The sequence below is a fragment of the Miscanthus floridulus genome, chromosome 14, assembly GCF_019320115.1.
Source record: "Miscanthus floridulus cultivar M001 chromosome 14, ASM1932011v1, whole genome shotgun sequence".
NCBI lineage: Eukaryota > Viridiplantae > Streptophyta > Magnoliopsida > Poales > Poaceae > Miscanthus > Miscanthus floridulus.
The window spans coordinates 64,777,995-64,799,281 of NC_089593.1; the positions used below are offsets into that span (position 1 = coordinate 64,777,995).

General features: G+C 43.8%; 1 protein-coding gene and 1 pseudogene across 1 annotated transcript; one reads left to right on the plus strand and one right to left on the minus strand.

Moving 5' to 3' along the window:
- Nucleotides 1-356: 356 nt before the first annotated feature.
- Nucleotides 357-1,550, plus strand: LOC136504351 (protein ANTAGONIST OF LIKE HETEROCHROMATIN PROTEIN 1-like; annotated as a pseudogene).
- Nucleotides 1,551-18,824: 17,274 nt separating this feature from the next.
- LOC136503593 (L-type lectin-domain containing receptor kinase IX.1-like) lies at nucleotides 18,825-20,999 on the minus strand. The gene is made up of 2 exons (XM_066498619.1): nucleotides 20,213-20,999; nucleotides 18,825-20,071 (listed from the first exon to the last, which is right to left on the minus strand). Exons 1-2 carry the CDS (start codon nucleotides 20,997-20,999, stop codon nucleotides 18,825-18,827), a joined length of 2,034 nt encoding a protein of 677 aa, XP_066354716.1.
- Between the last annotated feature and the right edge of the window lie 288 nt (nucleotides 21,000-21,287).

Genomic DNA, 21,287 nt, shown 5'->3' on the forward strand with positions numbered 1-21,287 from the left:
TCAGTCTGTAGTGAAGACTAAAGTTGACATACCTAGCCTATTAGCTCACTTTGTTACTTGTATTATTATCTAGATGATGTCTTAATTTGCCAAATGGTTTGTTATTACTTGTAGATCTCTCCAGCACCATTTAGAGTTGGGGAAGGTGAACCTCCGCCTTCTTGGGATCCGGTACTAACTCCAAAAGGTACTCCAAAAGCTTCTATATGACTATAAGTTTATATATGCTTCTATAAGACGACTATAATCTTTATTACAGCTTCTATATGACATGGTCAATAATATAACTTCTATATGACATGGTTAATAATATTTAGCTTCTATATGACTATAAAATTGTATGCTACAGTCCTACAATGCGTCTCTCACTACGAGATCGTATTAGAAAGAGGAGGGAGGAAGAAGACGATGACATGATGCTATTTATTTTCCCCGCCTTATATCTTATGAGTTCTGCTAGAGGAGGGGAAAAGAAGAAACGTCATACTTCGGAAGAAACAGGCGAGGTTAAAGTTCGTAGACTCCTCGAGGGACATGTTAAGAACTGTCAAGTTGCATTTAGGATGGAACCACGCATCTTTAGAGAATTGGCAAATTATCTTAGAAGCAAAAGGCTTGTTGTTGATACTAGGATAACTGTGGAGGAGAAGTTGGGTTTCTTCCTATACATGTTAAGTCACAATGCCTCGTATGAGGATCTCCAAGTGTTCTTTGGGCACAGCAATGACACCTTCCATCATCACATCAACCACTTCTTCAAGGTGGTCATTCCCGCACTCTCTCGCCGTTACCTTCAAGCTCCTGATCCTAATCAAGTGCATAAAAAAATCCAAGACAATCCTAGATTCTATCCATTTTTCAAGAATTGTCTAGGTGCCATTGATGGAACTCATATTCCTATTTCCATAGCCTCTGAGAAAGCTTCTCCTTTTAGAAATAGGAAGGGCACACTAAGCATTAATGTGATGGTGGCATGTGATTTCGATCTCAACATCACTTTCATTTCTAGTGGATGGGAGGGATCGGCTACAGATTCTAGAGTGCTACGATCAGCTATGAGCAAGGGCTTCCAAGTACCTCCAGGCAAATTCTATCTGGTTGATGGAGGGTATGCAAATACTCCATCTTTTCTTGCTCCATATCGAGGAGTTCGATACCATTTGAAAGAATTTGGGGCTGGACATCGAAGGCCGCAGAACCCAAAGGAGCTCTTTAACCACCGCCACGCACTACTGAGGAACCATGTGGAAAGGGCTTTGGGGGTGCTTAAGAAGTGCTTCCCCATTCTGAAAGTTGCCACATTCCACATGTTGGAAAATCAAGTGAAGATACCTATAGCTGCTTCCATCTTCCATAATCTGATCCGGTTACTTCATGGAGATGAGGAATGGTTAGATCATTAGCCGGATAATATCTCTCCAAGAAACTTTGTTGCTGTACCAAGTGGTGATCAAATGAATGACCTAAATGTGGGTTCAGTACAAGGCAACGCTTTAAGAGACACCATCGCCCAAGAAATATGGGTTCAGTACCAGCAACATTTAAATTAATCTTTGAATAGGCTGTAATAAGTCAATAAGCTTGTAATAAGCATGGATTGTAATTAAGCCGAGACTTCTTTTTAGTCTTTAAATTAGTCTTTGAATAGGTTGTAATAAGCTTTTGTCATGAATAAGCTTGTAATAAACTTGGCTTGTAATAATTGAATAAGCTTGTAATAAGTGAATAGGCTTGTGTCATATTTGACAGCGATGGTTGGAAAAGGCTCCCCGAAGCTCAATATGATTGCAAGGGCGTCACCAAAGTTGCACCGGTTCTTGGGTACAACAAGTGGTATTAAAAAGAAGGCTTCTCCTAAATGCAGTAAGGCAAAGAAGACTGGAGGTTCTCCGAGAGGTATGGTGTTTAATTCTCTGCTATTATTGTTGTTATTTCTCTGCTATTATTGTTGTTATTTCTTTGCAGTTGTTTGCTACTAAAAAAACTTTCTTGAAGTAATTTTCTTCTATACAGTTTATTGCACCATGTGCTATTATAGTAGTTTTAGTAAACCTGTAACCTATAAACTAATATTTCTTTACTGTTATTTATATTTGCTGATTTTTGGTAACCTGATGTCTGACCATGGTTTACGTAGTAGTAAAGCAAAGAGCGGACTGGAATCCGGCCCTTGAGAAGTCCCTAGTAGACATTCTCCATGAGTATAAAGATAGTGGCTACAGAGGTGACAACGGATGGACCCCTAAAGGGTGGAATAAAATGGTGAAGGAGTTCCATCTGAGGAACAAGTATGTCAACTACACAAAGAGTCAGATTCAAGACAAAGAAGGACAGCTAAAGAAAGACTATAGGATGCTCAAAGAGGCAAGGAGGCAGAGTGGGGCCACCTGGAATGAAGATAGGCATATGGTTGAAGGATCACCATCTATGTGGGATAACCTTGAAATTGTAAGTTGATTTCTTAAAGTAATTCTATGGATATCCTCATAGTGATAACCTCATATTTGATCAATGGTTCTCTTTGAATGTGCAGACATTCCCTAAAATTAGGAAGTTTCGCAACAGTAAGGCAAGATTTTCACTATTTGATGCTTTGGGAGAGCTTTATGATGGTAGGTTCACTTTCTATAGTTGCAAACAGTGCCAATCAATATATTCTTTCTGCTTCTCACTTTAGTATTTGTTTGTTTCTATCTTGCTGATCTATATTATCCTATGATTCACTTGATTTGTCTAGTAGTCTTTGATCAAGTATTTTTATAGTGCTGATGACTACTAGACAATATGCTAGTTACTGTAACAATATGCTAGTTACAGTTTATCCTAGCATATTGTTACTGTAACTAGCATATGTACTGTGATGCTTAGTAATCAGCATTATACTAGTTCTGATGACTAAGCATTACTATAGAAAAGCATAGTAGATCAAGTATTATACTAGTTACAGTAATATACATGTTCTACTAGTAGATCAAGCATAGTAGATCAAAGAACTAGTAGATCAAGCATAGTAGATCAGCATTATACATGTTCTACTAGTTCAAAGACTAGCATAGTAGAAAAGCATTATACATGTTCTACTAGTTACAGTAATGCTGATTATGCTAGTTACAGTAGATCAAGTATTATCTTGCTGACAATATGCTAGTTACAGTAATGCTTTTCTACTAGTTCTGATGACTAAGCAACAATATGCTAGTTTTATAGAGTTAGGTTATATGCTTCTACTTGTCACAATTTATAGATGTCAGAATAGCAACTCTACATCCATGTTCTTCTCATCTGTACTGTGATGAGTTTTCTTCAGTTCTGCACTACTAGTTGCTCTGCACGATATTTCCCCCCCAATTAACTCCTTCTAGTTGTTATAACTATATTGGTTCTCTTTATACTTGAATTTCATGAGGAAAGACCACTTTCTATAGCTATTTCCTTGTTATCATGTAGGTCATTTGGCTGAAGGTACTTACAATCTGACTTCTCTTGAGCCACGACAAGAGGAAGCACCACTTCGACAAATTCATGATGTAGATGACTTGGACAACATTAAGGTTCATGAGGTACTAGATGAAGATGATTCAATCACTGAGATACAAGAGAAAGCAAGTGAGGTTGTAGCTGTTGAAAGAAATGGACAGCGAGGTTCTCTGTCATGAGATGAAGAAAATGAGGTCGTAGCTGTTGAAAGAAGCAGGCAGCAAAGAACTACTACTACTACTACATCAAGCAAAAAACATGAAAAGGAAGAAAAGAGACCTAAGAAGGGTGAAAGGATTGAAGAAATGATGGGGAGATACCTAGACATGAGGACTAAGCAAGTACAAGATGAGTCTGCAGATCTAGCCAAAGAAAAGGAGGTTGCTGAAGGTAATGACTTCTCTATCAAAAGGTGTATATCCGTTCTGAGCACAATGGAAGTGACAAAGGAAGAGAAGGCAAAAGCATTTGCAGTTTTCATCAAGAGCAAAGAAAATAGAGAGGCCTTCCTAAGTGGGTGTGAACTAGATCGAGAAGCAACTTTGGTTTGGCTCAAAAGTGCGATGGTCTAACAGGTCAGTCTACTTAATTGCTGAAAACTTGATGTTTTCTTTCTATTTGACTACAAGAGTCCTTTAGTCATTGCAAAATTGAAAGAAGAAATATTTTCTAGTTCTGTGCAACCCTTAGAGATGAGAACATTTTGATAGTTGAGTTGCTAGTAAGAGGATTTGGACTGTAGAGATGCATTTCTAGTCAGGTTGAAAGCTGAGATCTGCTCCTTTCATTTAGCTTAAAAATTGCTGTCCTTTTACAGTAAGGTTGAAAGCTGAGATCTGCTCCTGTCATTTAGCAAATGAAACAGCTATGTTTGCAAAGTACTATGCAAAAGCATATTATCTTGACAAAATTGGCAGGGTGTTCAGAGTGATTATTGACAATCATATGTACTTTGCCTACAGTCAACTTTAGTCTTATAGATACTCTTTTTCTAGTGCACTACTAATCGCTTTGAGCAAGATAGGTTGGCAAAACAGAACAATCCAATGTACCCAGAAAATCATAACAGTACACAAAAACAGAATATAGCTAGTACAAAGAGAGATGACGACTGACGAGTGCATCCTCTCTGTAAAAGAGATACTGCAGATGTTAAATCTTCCCTTTAGCCTTGAAAGTGTGTGTATATATATATATATATTTTTAAAAATATGCTATGTCAAAATGCTTTGTTATATGACTGATGATCTTACCAGTAATATACTTGGCAAGGCTTCCTTTTTTTAGGTATTCAAAGCAAAACAACCTTTGACGCACATTTGCCCAAACATAGTTTCCTTCATGCAGCCCCCCTAACATTTTCCACAAGAAGGATCTGGAGCTGCAGAGTCAAGAGGATCATCAGCTGGTGCCGTTTGTTGGTTAGCTGTGATGGTAGCATCGTTGCTAGGCTTGTGTGCCATCTGTGCTGCAGCCCTGTATGGAACTCCTGAGAGTGCCCTTGGGTAGCCCTTTGTTCGTTTCTGCATTTCGCTGCGTTTCTGGGCCTGCGTGCCATCTGGGCTAGAGCCCTGTATGGAACTCCTGAGTTTCCCCTTGGGTGGCCTTTTTGGTCGTTGCTGCGTTTCGCGCTAGTCATAGCGGTAGTTGATGTCCTTGGGACTGATCCCTCTGTGATCAGTTTCATGGGCGTGTTGGGTTTCGTTTCTCGCTTCCGTGATCAGTTCTGCTACTCACTAAAACTCTATAATTTCATTGCTTTGGTAATGAAATTCGGTCTTTACCGGTGTGGAAAACAATCTGGTAAAAAAAGCTCATTTCAGTAGCTGTAGTTAGTCCTCAGTTCTAATGACTGCTAGTCTTACTCGCTTTTGTTTGTGGTAATTCTAATAAACCAGCCACTGCGCAGTATGGGTGCATTTAGAGTTCAGGGTCAAATCATAAGCACCATTTAGAGTTCAGGGTCTTGATCACAGCTATTGGTGCCTGACTCTAGGCAGCTGGACTGCTCTGATGAATCAGTGGACAGCGGAACCTCCCTATGGCTGTCATCCTTCAAGCTCAGCTCTTCTCTGAAGTCGCTGGATTTAGCAGATTCATCTGTAACTGTGGACTGTGAGGAAGCTGCCTTGGAATTGGCTAGAGGCTGGTGCGTGGCCTTGGAATTTGAAGCAATTGCATAAATTTATAAATTTTCATTATATTGCTAAATGACAAGAGCAGATCTCAGCTTAATTTTTCATTTTATTGTTGTCCATTATATTGCTTAATTTTCATGATTGCGAGTCATTTTCGTTCAATTATCCAATAATTTGTAAAACAGCTTGTTGTCATTTTCAGGGAGGAGGCAACGATGATCAAGAAACATTGGATTGGACAAAGTGCCTAGACACTTGAGTAGGCTTAGACGAGTTATCTACTGGTTTAAATTATGCTTTGGATTTGTACACTTTGTGATGGTTTGTGTGAGAAAAGATTGTGATTTCATGAGTGGATCATGACAGCCTTTTGGTGCACCTTTTGTCAATTTTGGTAGTAGCTAGCATGTCCTTTATCTGTGGCTGCACATTATTTGTGATACTCTTTGCTGCCCATTATCTCTACATGTATGAGAGCATGATGAGAGACTTGCAGATAAAGAATTTCAAAACATGGGAGATTTATTTATTTTATTTTGCTACAATGTGTGAGAGCTTGTTTTTGCTGCAATGTATTTGCAATGTATTTCATGTGATGTATTTGCATCACTCCAAAATAGGCAGGTATCTGCTGTTATTGCCCCAAGCAATACCTGTTTTTAATCCTTGGCAAACCGAACAACAGATGAATGAAGCAGGGAATAGTTACAGACAGGGAATAGTTACAGGGCAGGGAATGAGTGACAGGCACGTATCCACTCGTTCCTGGGCTGGAAAAAATCTGCTCCGGTATTGAATTCACAGCAAACGAACGAGGCCTAAGAGTTATTGCGACCAGCCTTACCAGACTGCAAAAATCTCTTCTCCCCCGGAGTTAGCCGGGGGCTGCTACAGTCGTGCGGCCGGACGGGAATAGCGCGTCGAACAATTTTCCCCGCCCGCTAGCCGTATCCTGAGCCGGCCACATCGCGCGCAAACTTTCCTAGCTTAACTAGCACGCACACGGGTGCATGCCGGACATGGGCGGGTGAGGTGGGCCCAGCCGCGATGGCCCACCACGTAGCCAAAAATATAGCGAACTAAAAAAAAGTCATAACTGTTAAACCAAATATCGAAATTAAATTCCCATTACACCATCAGATTTTTTATAATAAATCCTTCAAAACAGGATCCCAAATGAATATATTTAGATAAAGTCTTATTAACAAATATTTATCTTATAAAGATAGAATATTTTCTTTTATTAAGCAGAGACAATGTTCCATCTTTGTAAGAAAAATGTTCTCGATTTAGAAGAACAATATTCTAGTTTTACATTCATGAAATTAGTATTATAATATACACAAAAATAAATATATACATAATGTAAATAAAAAGCAATAAAATCTAGAAAAAAGCATAAGAAAAAACACATAATAGAGAAACATTTAAAAAAACATCACTTGAATACTTTTCAAACATTCTAAAATATACTATAGAATATCACATGTATATTGAATGAACATCACTAAATAAACCACAGAACATCACTAAATACATTATAGAACATCGCATGTATACTACGCAAATATCACATGTATACTATGTGAACATTACATAATACATTATAGAACATCACTAAATACATTATAGAACATCGCATGTGAACATTACAAAAAATATCATAAACATCATATGTATACTATGTGAACATCACATAATACATCATAAAAACATCAATGTATACTAGGTGAACATCACATGTATACTACGCGAACATCAAAAAATAAATCATAAAACATCATTGTATACCACGTGAACATAAAAAACATCACAGATAATCACATGTATAACACGTGAACATCATAAAAAATAGAGCATCACATGTATACAACATGAACAACACAAAAAAAATTGAAGAAAGAAAATAAAAAAAGAAAACAAAAGAAAATAAAAGAAAACAAAAAAGAATAAAAGACGCATAAAAAATAAAAAATAAAAGAATAATAAAAAATCACATAAAATAAAAAATTAATATAAATAAAAATGAAGCATGACATGAAAAAAGAAAAAAGAAAAGAAAAGAAAAAGAAATGAGAAGAATAATAAAAAAGAAAAAGAAAAGAAAATCACATGAAACGAAAAATAAACAAAAATAAAAAAATGCTGAAAGGAAATAAAAAATAATAATAAAAGGAAAGAAAAAAGAAAAGAAAAAAGAAATAAAATAAACATAAAAATTAAAAACTAATAGAATAATAAAAATCACATAAAACAAAAAAGAAAATATAAATAAATAATGAAGCAAGAAAAGAAAAGAAAAGAAAGGAAAAGAAAAGAAAAGAAAAAGAAAAGAAGAATAGGGAAAAAGGAAAATAGAAGAGAAACTAACGTAGGATCGGGCTGCTGCGTCGGGCTCGGATATCATCCAATCCTGCGAGGCTTTTGGCGGGAAAGATTGGACGGGAGTGCCATTCGACGCGTGTATCGGGTCCGGCCGTTTGGACTGGAAGGTTTCCGGAGTTAGCCCCCTTCGTGGTGCTGCTCCGGTGACTTCAAGCTGGTCAACATTGGGTGGTGATACCAGGTTGTTCTCGCAGGTTCTCCAGACTCCTCCGCAGCCTAGGAAGAACATGGATCATCGTCAGCAACCCCTGGGTCGATTCAATGTGGGATATGGTGATAACCATGGTGGCAACCATGGTGGGTGGCAAGAACAGGGCAATCGAGGTTGGGTTCCTCGGGGAGGAGGCAGAGGTGGCAGTAGGTTCCAGAGTGGAGGTGGTCGTGGAAATGGAAACAGAGATCCTAGGAATCAAGTGCGACAAGAGGCTGATCCGGTGCAGCCGGAGAAACAGAAGGAGGAATCCAATCAAGACAAGAAGACAGAGTAAGCTGAAGTTGAAACTTCGGTAAACAACTATACTCAAATCATTGTGACTGATGATCAAATAGCCCAAGGTGGGCATAATGTGGAAACAGGGGCTCCTAGAGAGCAGAAGGGAGACAACAATTTTGTCAAAGATGCGGCAAGGTTGGACACACCTCTAATGGGTGTCCAAACCCTATTGTCTACTCCAGATGTCATAAGGAAGGCCATGTAGCAAGAGTGTGTATAGCTAAAATATGCCTCAGGAGTATATCTCACCCTTTTGTGGGTTTCTACTTATGGTCAAGGCTTTCATGTGATTGCATGTGCCATGACACATGAGGGGATTAAAGATATGTCCACCACTGCACCGGTGACTATTACTGCTGGTCAAGCAATTGCGGAGGGCAAATCGTTAATGGTCTCCGCATCGCGGAATCGCAACGCGTCAAAGTCCCGCCGGAGCATGTTCGCCTTTGGCGCGCCGCATCCGCTTGACGTCGACGTGCCTAGTGCGGATAGTGTCCCACGCCGCCTTCGTCGAAGGCTTGGTGGCCACCGCACCCATCATCTCTGGTGGAATGGCCTTGGAAATCACCTCAAGCGCCATGCGATCGTCGGTGACTCGGCATCGACGGCGCTGAGAGGCTCACCACCTCCCAAAGGCCGCATGCTTGAAGCATCGCCTTCATGAGCACCGCCTAGTCGAAGTAGTTCATGCGGGTTAAAGATTTCCAAACGGGCCGGTTGAAACGGGCTGGCACGAGCCCGGTGCGAAAAAGCCCGGCCCTAGCCCGCCCCAGCCGTGCCCGTGCCTGGTTCGGCCCGGTGCCGTGCCCGTGCCTAGGTCGAGGAGTCGGCCCATAGTGTCGGCCCGGGCACGGCCCGTTCCAACATGCGGCACGGCTCAGGCACGGCTCTGGGCGCCGGTGGGGCTGCGGTATATAAGCCACCCGCCGCGGCCGCCCCCCACCATCCAAACCCTAGCTCATTTCACCTGCTCTCGTCTCCCTCGCGCCGCTCTCGTCTCGCTCGTCGCTCTCGCCCGCTGTCGTCTCGCTCCTCGCTCTCGCCCGTTCGCCTAATCGTTGCCTCGTCCCCCTGCTCCGCCGTGTCCATGGCGTTCTCCGGCGGGTAAGGGGTCAGATCCGGTGGGTTCCGTCCTCAATCTCCCTGCTTTCCCTCTCTGCCCTCAATCTCCCTCTTCTCTCTCAGATCTGGTGGTTCCCGCCTTCAATCTCCATCTGTTCCCTTGTTCTTCATCCCTGAAAGTCGATTGAGACTCGTTCGTAGCATCCTCGACGCATCTCCGTCTTCTGTCCGTCGTTCTCATCACCGGCCGCCGCCACCTTTGGGGCTCTGGTCTCTGTTGAGGTACCGGGGGTGTGCATCTGGTCCATCTCATCGTCGTTTCCAGCGCTCCGGCTCTAGAGGTAAGGGTAATCCCCTACCCTAACCCTAATCCCCTACCCTAACCCTAATCCCCTACCCTAACCGTCTTTTTTTGTTGTTGATTGATGCAGCCGTCGAGGAACCAGAGACGGCAAAGATGGCCCCAGGCGTAGGCGACACCGATGAAGGGGAGTTTGATCACTCCCAGAATGACGAGCTGCGGATGTGCGGGTTAGCCGGGGATGAGGAGGAGGACGATGTCCGCGAGGACTGCGCCGAGCTATTTGGGCAGTCTGCTACTGATCCCCTTCCCTGTGACCAAGATGCGGTCCCGGTCCACGGGGAAGGGGCTGATCCCGATGCCGACGGTGGCGATAGTGAGGTGGCATGCTCCAATCGGCCTTCTACCTCTGCTGTCTGGGATGATTTTGAGAAGCACTTCAAGAAGGTGCCAGGTAAGGCGAGACACGTCAGGTATGCTGCCACTTGCAAACATTGCAAGAAACAATACTCTGCTTATTCTGCTAATGGCACTGGACATCTTACTCGACATCTTAAGGTTTGTGTTAAGCGTCGTGAGAAATGTCGCATGTCTCAAACTCAAATTGGTTTTAATCCTAATGGTTCTATTCGTCGCTGGGAGTACAATGCTGATGTAGCTCGTGTTGAGCTTGTCCGTATGCTTGCTAGGCTAGATTTACCTTTACTGATTGGTGAAACTGATGCCTTTAAAGATTACATTAAAACTACTCATAACCCTGCCTTTGCACCTGTCTCTAAGCAAACTACTGGTAGAGATCTGTTTAAGCACTTCAATGGTAAATGTGAAAAATTAATGACTTGTTTGCAAGACAATGTTGTTTCATCTGTTGCTGTTACCTCTGATATTTGGTCTGGAAAGGCCAAAGAAGATTATCTGTCTGTTGTGGCTCATTTCATTAATGCTGATTGGCAATTAGAGAAAAGGGTGCTTGGTTTAAGGTTGATTGATGTCTCCCATAATGCTGAAAACATTGTTGAGCGTGTTAAAACTGTCCTTGCTGAGTATGGTATACTTAACAAGGTTTTTTCTGTGACTTTGGATAATGCATCTGCCAATAAAAATGCAATGGATAAACTAAAACCTATACTTAAAGAGTATTTAGGTGCTGATCTGTTTTTGCATCAACGATGTGCTTGTCATATTATTAACCTGATTGTTAATTTCTTGAACTGTTTTATGACTCTACTGTTGCTTTATCTGGTGTGTACTATCCTACTTCTCCACTTATGATTCATCATATTGTTAAGATTGCTGTTCACCTGCATAAATATCAACATGATGAACATCTGAGATCTGTTGTGCAGTCTATGATTGACAAATATAATAAGTACTAGAAGAACATACCTGATCTTCATTCCATTGCATTCATACTGGATCCAAGAGCTAAGATTAAGGGCTTTACCAAAGTGCTTAGAAAGTTGAATTCTCTTTTTAATGTTGATTACACTAACAAGTTGCTGGACACCAGAGCTCTTCTTTTTAGAATGTACAACATGTATGATGCAATGTATGGCTCTGTTAGGCTCAAAAGGGCTGTTCCTGCATTCCTTTCTGGTAAAAAAAGAACAGCTTGGGCTGACATTTATGATGATGATGAGCTTGACATTGGAGCTGGTTGTTCTTCCCTCCCTCCTAATCTTGATCAGTCCAGGGGTGTTTCTGCCACTTCTTTGCTACAGGCAGCTTCTGCTTCTAACTCTAGTGAGCTTGCATCCTACCTGGACTCTGACACAGTCAGCCAGTTAGATGATGATTTTGACCTCATGCAATGGTGGCATGAGCACAAGCTTACTTATCATGTGCTTTCTATTCTTACAAAAGATATTTTTACTGTGCCTGTGTCAATCATTTCTTCAGAATCTACCTTTAGCACTACTGGCAGGATCATCGAGGAGCGTCGCCGGAGGCTAAACCCTGAGACTGTGGAGGCACTAACCTGCATCAAGGACTGGGAGAATGCTGAATCAAGACTGCAGCACATGGTGGAGGATAAGGAGCTGAAAGAGGCCTTTGAAGCACTTTATCTTGATGTTGATTAAGTTCCCCATTTATGTAATAGTTCTGTAATAGCTATTAAGACTTGGACATGCTGAAGGCTGGATGTAATGAACTTATGAACAATCTTAGGAGCTGGTTGTACTCTTTTCCTGTTTAGGGTTTCTCACCAGGGTGAGTTTTATCTAAATAGGTTTTTAATGAGGCAGCCATTGCACAGCTCCTACTTTAATTAGTTTTAGTTTCAAAACTTGCCTGTGTTCTTTGCTGTTCTTTGCTCTTTGCCTGTGTTTATGATTTGAATGAATGTTTTGTAATTTCAGTGCCAGGGCCGGCACGGGGCACGCTGGGCTGCCGTGCCAGCACGGCACGCCAGGCACGGTCCAGCAAGTTTAGTGCCGTGCCTGGGCCTGAACTCCGGCACGGTGGCACGGCACGGCACGGCACGCCTCATCAACCGTGCCTGCCATGCCGTGCCCAGGCGGGCTAGGGCCGTGTAGTGCCGTGCTGGCATGTTTGGAAATCTTTAGTGCGGGTGAGAGTCGAGTACTGCCCGCTCCCACTCACCTCCTTAGTAATATGACGGATCACCAGATTCCTTCCACCACTGCCAGAGTCCGAGAGCCGCTTCCCAGCTCCGGTGTCATGTCCCTACGACGGCGACGTAGTGGCGAAGCTGAACGATCGCGCGGCATGAGCGCTAGCTTGATGGCGCGATCATGGACCCAACGGCGATACCGGGCTCTGATACGAGATGTTGCCTCCTGCTCGCCGGTGATCCTGCCAGAGACGAAGAAGACGATCCCGGATCGATCAAGAACCCACTCATGAACACAACGCGAACTCAGAACTAGAATACAAGTGTTTTGGTGCCGCTAAGACCACATCATTTTTGGATCTATCACTACCGGATTCGGGCGCTTTGCCGAGTGCCTAATGCACTCGGCAAAGGCTACTTTGCCCTCGGCAAAGCCTTTGTCGAGTGCAGCACTCGGCAAAGAGCCTCCGGTAAAAAATCCGTCGGCAAAGAATTCTTTGCCGAGTGTCTTTTATCGGGCACTCGGCAAAGTTGGAACCGAAAAAAACCCGAAAAAATGGGAAAAATGGATTTTTTTAATCGGTAGAGGCCCCCACCGGCCAGCACCCGCCCATCTCCGGCATATTTCGCGTAAATTTCGCAACAACGCGGCCGACGGGATTCGAACCCGTGACCTCCCCTGCGCGCGAACCTCCTCTACCACTACACCACACTGTCACTTGTGTCTAGATTCTATTTTAGTTCCCAATATATTATACTAAACCGAGTGTAAATTGCTTGTTTGAGGCCCTAAACGAATTCAAATAAAAAAGTTGTAAACTACAAAGTTTCATAACTTTTCGAGATCTACACTTTTAGTTTAGGAAGTTTTTTCATCCGAGGTCGTTTACAAAATTTGAATTTCAAAATTTTGAAATTCAAATACAGTTTTGCATGACAAGATGATTTCAAATCAAAAAGTTGCCAACTACAATGTTTCATAACTTTTCGAGATCTACAGAGTTTATTTTGGTTGTTTTTTCATCCGAGGTCGTTTGAAAAGTTCAAAATTTAAAATTTTGAAATTCAAACACAGTTTTGCATGACAAGATGATTTCAAATCAAAAAGTTGCCAACTACAATGTTTCATAACTTTTCGAGATCTACAGAGTTTATTTTGGTTGTTTTTACATCCGAGGTCGTTTGAAAAGTTCGAATTTTAATTTTTTAAAATTCAAACACAGTTTTGCATGACAAGATGATTTCAAATTAAAAAGTTGCCAATTACAAAGTTTCATAACTTTTCGAGATATACAAAGTTTATTTTGGTTGTTTAGTCATCTGTTCATCCGACATGGTCATTATAACATTATTCACAAATATTATATATCTCTCTTATAGTTTCATAAACTACAAGAGAGATATGTTAGATTTGTGAATAAATTTACTTTTACTTTGTCATATGAAGAAAAGATCAAAACAAACATTGTACATCTTGATGAGTTATACAACTTTGTAGTTGAAAACTTTTTCATTTGAATTAATTTACTGCTTCAAAATGTGCTTTCAAATTTTCTTTGCCGAGTGTAAAAAAAAACACTCGGCAAAGAGCTTCTTTGCAAGTGTAAAAAAAGTACTCGGCAAAGAAGCTTCTTTGCCGAGTATAAAAAAAACACTTCGTCGAGTGTCCGAAAAACAATACTTGGCGAATCAATTGACACTCGACAAAGAGCCGGTCTTCGGAAGTGTATTGATTAGAATTTATAGGCCGAATATTTGGGTAGCCCGGGGCACAGGTATCCTCCCTATCATATCCCGTACGATGTTCTTTATGATTCTTGCGAGTTTTGTTGATTAGAGTTTCCACTTGTTACTTAAGCTAGTTAATCTCTGCAACACGCCGCACATTCGTCCGAAACAAAGCGGTACAGTTTGTTGTAAAAAAAAAGCGGTACAGTTAGGCAGGCATAACTACAGTATGTGTGTAGCGTATTCATTTATTGCTTGCGATGTTGCTCCATCCTTTGTCGTTACGAATATTCAAATCACCGTATTTGTTAAACCATACATCCGATTTATATTCCGATTAAACATTTGTGTTCCTTACAATTAAATCTACAAATCAAGACTAATATTGATTATTTTCTGATGTAAAATGAAATAACAACATGTGGGCCCCACACGATATGTTCATAGCTAGCTTTTATACGTTAAGCATATTTGCAATAACAAATAACCATATATAAAGTTTTGAAACGATTTTAATATGAAAATGGTATCTTTCGACGAGGTCTAACTTTCTAGTTTTGAGTTTTTTCATTTAATATCATTACGATACTCAAAAAAATTAAAAGTTTCAGCAGCATATTAATCTCATACTAGTGTTTGTTGCCTTAGAAAAATCATATATTTCTTGTATGGTGTCAAATAAAGATACTTTTTATATGAAAGTTGTAGCCCTCGATGACATCTACAACTTTATGATTTTGAGTTTTTTATTTTATTTTAGGTAATTACGATGCTTAAACAAATAATATAAAGTTTCAGCAACATGTTAATCGCGTACAAGCATTTTTCGCCTTAGAAAAATCATATCTTTCTTGTACGGTGTCAATTGAAGATACTTTTTATATAAAAGTTGCAATCCCCCGTGAGATCTACAACTTTATAGTTTTAGCAGTATATTCCTTCATATAAGACCATATGTTTTTGGCGATCTGACACTTCTTTTTTCCTCCGTCTTCTGCGTCGATGTGAGCATTGATGCATCTTACTTTGTTTAGAGTTTAGGGTTTAGGGTTTTAGGGTTTATGGTTTAATTTTTGGGGTTTATGGTTTTAGAGTTTAGGGTTTGGGGTTTATGATTTTAGGGTTTAGGGTTAAGGATTTAGGGTTTTGGGCTTAGGGTTAGGGTTTTAGGGTTTGGGGCTAAGGGTATTAGGATTTTAGGTTTGGGTTTTAGTTTTTAGTGTTTAGGGTTTATTGTTTAGAGCTTAGGGTTTAGGGTTTAATATGTCTAGGTTTTAAGGTTTATCGCAAATATGCTTATAATGTGTAAAAGCTATGAAAATTTCATGTGGGGCCCACATGTCGTTATTTCATTTTACATCAAAACATAATCAATATGGTTTTAAGATACCTAATATTAAGGTTACCTGACCTATCGATACCTAATATTAAAAGTGATAAATTACTATTTTCCATTTCTTACTCTCTTCCTTGTCCGTCCGCCCCTCACTTCTATCCTGTCCCTTGGTCCGTCGTCCCTCGCCGCTATTGCCCTTTTTTTTTGAGTTTGGAGCTGATATATTTGTACATAAAACTAAAGCAGTAAATTTCTTTCTTTCATCTCTCACTCTCCCCCTTGTCCATCTGTCCTTCACTTCTCTCCTATCTCTTTGTCCTTTGTCCCTCACTATCATCCTTCTCGCTGTTGACTTGGCGGCTAAGCCCGTGGACATCACGACACACGTGCTGGCATGTGGCTCACCTCCATTGTCGCTTATGGTTTTAAGATCCTCCAAATGCAAATAATATGTATGATAGGATCATTTATTCAATATATGTAACTCCCGGCATGTGGCTCGGGAGCTCCTATTGAGTACCTAACAAAAAGGGGTTACCTAAACACAGACCCACTAACTGATTCTCCTAATCAACTAGAGGTTTGGGAGCTACACCGCCATAGGTGCTCACGTGCACACTTCAGACCATTGCTAAGGCCTGATGGGCCTAAGATAGCCCACTCTAGAAAAAGGCCCTGGTGCTAGGGAGACAAGCCACGAGGGCAAGCCCGCGCCTAAGGGCTTGGCTTGGACCACCAGTGTCTTGACCTTGGAAGGCGACAGCTAACCACAAGGGCAGCCGTGAGCGCCCTCATGTCCCTCGGCTCAGCTTCTTGTCCCGACTGATGTGAGGAATATCCGCCCACAATCTGCAAGGAACCTGAACACGCGAATAGAGCCATAGAGCATGAGATCTTGTTGGCGTTTTCTTCCCTCACTCCTATGAGGTCGTGTCGGCCACTTCTAGCCTAGGGTCACGCCACGGGCATGATGCATCGTGACAAGGATGGGCCATGGCCATCGCCAAGGCGCGCCAAGGCCCACCACTTAGTCTCTCTCTACATGCGGCCATGTCCTTAGCATGCGATGGACTGTTGGCGGTCCTTAAATCCCATTTTAACTGCCAAATATCACGTAAAATGAACACCAAATGCAGCGGTAGGGTTTATAAACTAACAGATTTCACGAGTTTGGTGATTGTTCAGGTCATGTCGGAATAACACAAGAAATGTTCTCAAAAGCATACAAAGAACACAGTAAAATAACACCCAACATGAGCCTAAGGAGGAGAAGGCCCATTTACCATGCAAAACAGGGCCCAATCAGGTGGAAAACAAGGCAAACCCAAAGCAAACTATCTCCAAATGGCATCAACCCCTACAGCCCCCCTCTAGAAGCTCAAGGAAGACCACCCACCGAAGATGGGCTCGATTGGGCCAAGCTAGGGTGCAGCCGCCCCTTACTGACGCGCCTCGGGCCTAGTCTTCTCAAGGCGGTGCCTTGAATGCCCTGGAGGACGGTGCGGTGGGGATTCTCGGAATATTCCATCTCAAACTGTCATTTGGAGGCTATAAAAGGAGGAGGAGAGCCTCCCCCAAGACATAACACACCAAGGAAGAGCAACATCACACTTGAGCTTCACTCCAAGGCTTAGGCCATAGCTACCTAGAGTTGAGTAGTTGGAAGAGATGTGAGGGAGAGTTTGGGGAAGTGCCGGACTTGTAGGTAGTCTTCCTCCGCTTGTACCTCGACGAACACCTACACCTCAACGGATTCATCCGTTAAGTGAGTGTTTATGGTTCTTATGGCATTAAGTCTTTTGCTTAGTTAAGCTTTACTTTTATTTGCTTGCGGGTTCGTCGTCCGTTCTCGTAGCGGTTACTCTAGTAGAGGGCTCCTAATAGAGACGAATAACCTTATACGACGCTAGAGTAGTAGTCGATAGCGTAGACGTGGTGTCTAGGCTAAATGCCACCTTCATTTGCCTCGTACCCCATGGTTGAGGAGTAGGAGGCAAGTGGTGACGGTCCTATCCGTCCCTTGTAGTCCTCCACATTCGGGTTCGACGTAGAGCAACAGGCCGGTATCGCTTGGTAGACCAGGTGTATGACAGTGCCCGAAGTAGAGTTTATCTATCCTTTGACCCTAAAACCATAGAAATCCATCTCAACCCTCACCAACTCTATCCTTGTGTTGTCCTTGGACGAACTAGCTAGAAGAATACCTCCGTTCCCAGTGAAAAATGCGATACCCTGAATAATTCCGGATGAAGTGCTACAATAGTAGTTCCGTGCGCTTGCGAATTATTTCTGTATGCGTTAAGAAATACCAACATAGATGCCGAGAAGAGGACGATTCTAGGCATCACACAATGACAACACTAGCGCTGACGGATAGCTCCAGGCTCTACTAGAGGATGTCAGGGGTGGTTGAGGATTGTCGGCCAAGGCCAGCGGTAAGGGACGGCGCCCAACACCTCCACCAACTGGATACTTAGGACACAACACCCCACAAACCCCGTGAAACCTAGCCTGGCCAACTTTGAAGTCATCCAGACCAACTTGTCTGCTGATTCCGAACTGATTTGTTTCCCAATTAGTTTTTTGATCTATTTTGACGTCGAAAACTTAGAGAACGCATTTTGGACTTGTTTCCTACTGGGATAAGACGGCCCCTTCTAAATAAACGAGAGGATCATGACCGATTGAGGATTCCAACTTTCAATCGTCAAAAAACACATCTACTAACTCTCTTTACCATCTTTTCCCATCTACCTCTTCTCCTCGTTCTTCATCGGTGCTGCATGGCAGGAGGATCGACGACGACGAAGCTCTACAGCGGCCAGGTCAGCTAGGGCAGCCCATAACCACCGCACACTCCGATGTATCCCTCCCGGACATGTGGGGTTTCGGGTTGCAAGAGACCTCGTCGGTGTCTCTTGCGTATCGCGCTCCCGGTGAGGCTCTTTCGGCGACATGTCTTAAGTATCGCGCTCATCGCTGGAGACATAAGATCCGGGTGTGGACAAACCCTAGGCATTGGCCGACCTAAAATTTGACTAGACCCTACATCGAACGTTCTAGCTCCTTACCGATGTGGTGACCCAACTCGGCGTCAACACGGTGGTGCTGAGATACGTAGTGCTGGTTCTAGTAGTATCATCCACAAGCAAGGATGGAACAGAGTAACAAATGTCAACATATTAACACTATTTTCAAGCATGTCAACACTATTTTCTATAAAGTTAGTAACTTAAAAAGTTTGACTTTTAACGATGGGAAATGTGCAATTATTTTAGTACGGATGGAGTACTCACCACTGATGCCGGCCTAACATAGTAAGTAACATATTAGGTAGCGGTGGTGCTGAGATACATAGTAGTAGTAGTAGTGCCGGTTCTAGTCGTGTCATCCACATGCAAAGAAGGAACAGATTTCAGCAGTCCGAACGGCACCGATACGCAGGTTGCCACCGGCGTTCTTCTCTCAAGGAGGCTCGGCAGCGGCGCCTCAAACCGCAGAGCGCTAACAACTTGCCTGATGGATGGCCTCAGGCTCGGGTCACGTTGCGTGCACCAGAGACCGACGAGCAGCATGCGCTCCATCTCTTTGGGGTCAAACTCCCCGTTCAGGCGGGGGTCGGCCGCGTGAAGAACCAGTCCGCGCTCGTGCAGCTCAGAAACCCGCTGCGCCAGGTGGACGACGGTGTCATTAGGAAGAACCACCACGGGCCGCCGGCCACAGGTGACCTCAAGGAGGAGGACGCCGAAGCTATAGATGTCAGATTCCTTATTGAATCTGCCGGTGACGGTGCACTCCGGGTCCATGTACCCCATGGTTCCGGCGAGCACCGTGGTGTGCGAGCCCCGGCCGTGGTCGACCAGCCTCGCCAGCCCGAAGTCGCCGAGCTTGGCGTGGAAGGAGGCGTCCAGCATCACGTTGCTGGGCTTGATGTCCCTGTGCATCACGCACTGCTCCCACTCCTCGTGCAGGTAGAGCAACGCTGACCCCAGGCCCAGCACGATCTCGTGCCTGTGCGGCCATGCCAGCACTACACCGTCGTCGTTGGTAGCTCCATAGAGGTGCTTGTCGAGGCTTCCGTTGGGCATCAGCTCGTAGACGAGGAGCAGCTCGCCGCCGCCGTGGCACCAACCAATGAGCTGCACCAGGTTGCGGTGCCTCAGCCTGCTGATGACCCTCACCTCTGAAGCGTACTCCTTCCTCCCCTGCTTGGAGCTCTTGGACACCCTCTTGACGGCGACGTGGAGGTTCATCTCGTTCAGGAATCCTCTGTACACTGACCCGAACCCACCTTCTCCGAGCTTCTGCTTGTCCGAGAAGTTGTCCGTGCCAATGGCGAGCTCAGCGTAGCGGAACCGCTTTGGCCCTGTTCCTTTCTCAAACTCGTCTTCCATCTCAAACTCGTCTTCCGGCTCTTCCTTGCTCGCTTCCCGGTTGAGTTTGGCCTTTCTTTGCCGTCGCCGGAGAAGGAGGCACGTCGTTGTGAAGCCTAGAAAGATCAAGAACGAGACCAAACCAACGGACATGCCAATCGCAACCCGTATCTTGGCCTTGGACGAAGACGAGGAAGGTCTTGTGGGAACTGAAGATCCTGGAATGTGGCACGACATCAAGTTTCTTGTTTCATCTTAATAAATACTGTATAACAGAGCATTTTCTATAACTGCGGCAATCGATAAAGCAAGGTGCAACGAGACACGCGTACCGGGAGCTGCCTGTAGAGACGGCGGTGGTGCCAGCACCGCCGGTGGAGGAGTGACGTCAAACGCTCCCACCTGGTAGCGCAGGTAGCAGCTGAACCCCTTGAGGGTACCGTAGGTGCTGCTGGGGAACATGTTCCACAGCTTCTCGGTGTAGCTCGAGATGCAGGTCGAGCACTCGCTGGCGTTGAGGTCCCTGGTGCACTGCGCCAGCCCGTACATCTCCTGGGGACCCTCCCACGGGCCCGAGTATGGTGTGCTGCTGTTGGAAAAGCGCAGCGGCGAGATGGCGACGCCGCCGGTGAGCTTGCTCATCAGCGGCACCCAAGCGGCCCGCACCGCATCCGAGGTGTTATAATAGTTCGTCTCCGGGACTATGTAGTGGAGGTCCGCGGTGGTGGGTATCGGCGCGGCCGAGTACCGGAGCACGCAGAAGTGGTACGCCGCGTTCACGCTCCGGCTCCCTGGGCACATCGTCGTGATCATGGCCACCGCCGAGATGCGGCAGTTGAGACACTCGGCCGCGTTGCTGTCCGCGTAGCACATGGTGAGGCCGAACACCTGGTCAGCCCCTGTCCCGGCGGTGCCTTTGTAGAACCACCCGTTGTCGCCGGCCGCCGTGGGCATCCGGGAGAGGAGCTGGTCCAGGTTCTTCTTGTATTGGCTGCCGTCGGTGTAGTTGTCCGTCCTCGAGCAGGACGGATTTAACGACTTCATGATATTGTTGTCCTGCCCCGCTGCCGCAACGAAGATGAAGACAAAGGTGGTGAGGAGGACAAGGAGAAGGCAGTAGCAGGAAGCCATTGCCAGGGACGCTCTTGCAGGCGGATCCACAGTTCAAGCATTCTTGTCATGTGACAAGAATTACTTTGGGCAAATTACTTTGTAAACATGGCTTGTGCAAGAGATGATCCTATGATTTTTGAAAGATTATTATACTCAGTGGCGGATCCAGAGTTCAGGATTCGTTTGGAAGTATCATAAGAGTCGTCAGCAAGGTTTGTAAGCTAATATTACTACTACCTTCTGCTCTGAATGAATGTCTTAGCTAGCTCTAAACTAGTAGCAGTCTAACAGATAGTACTAAATTGT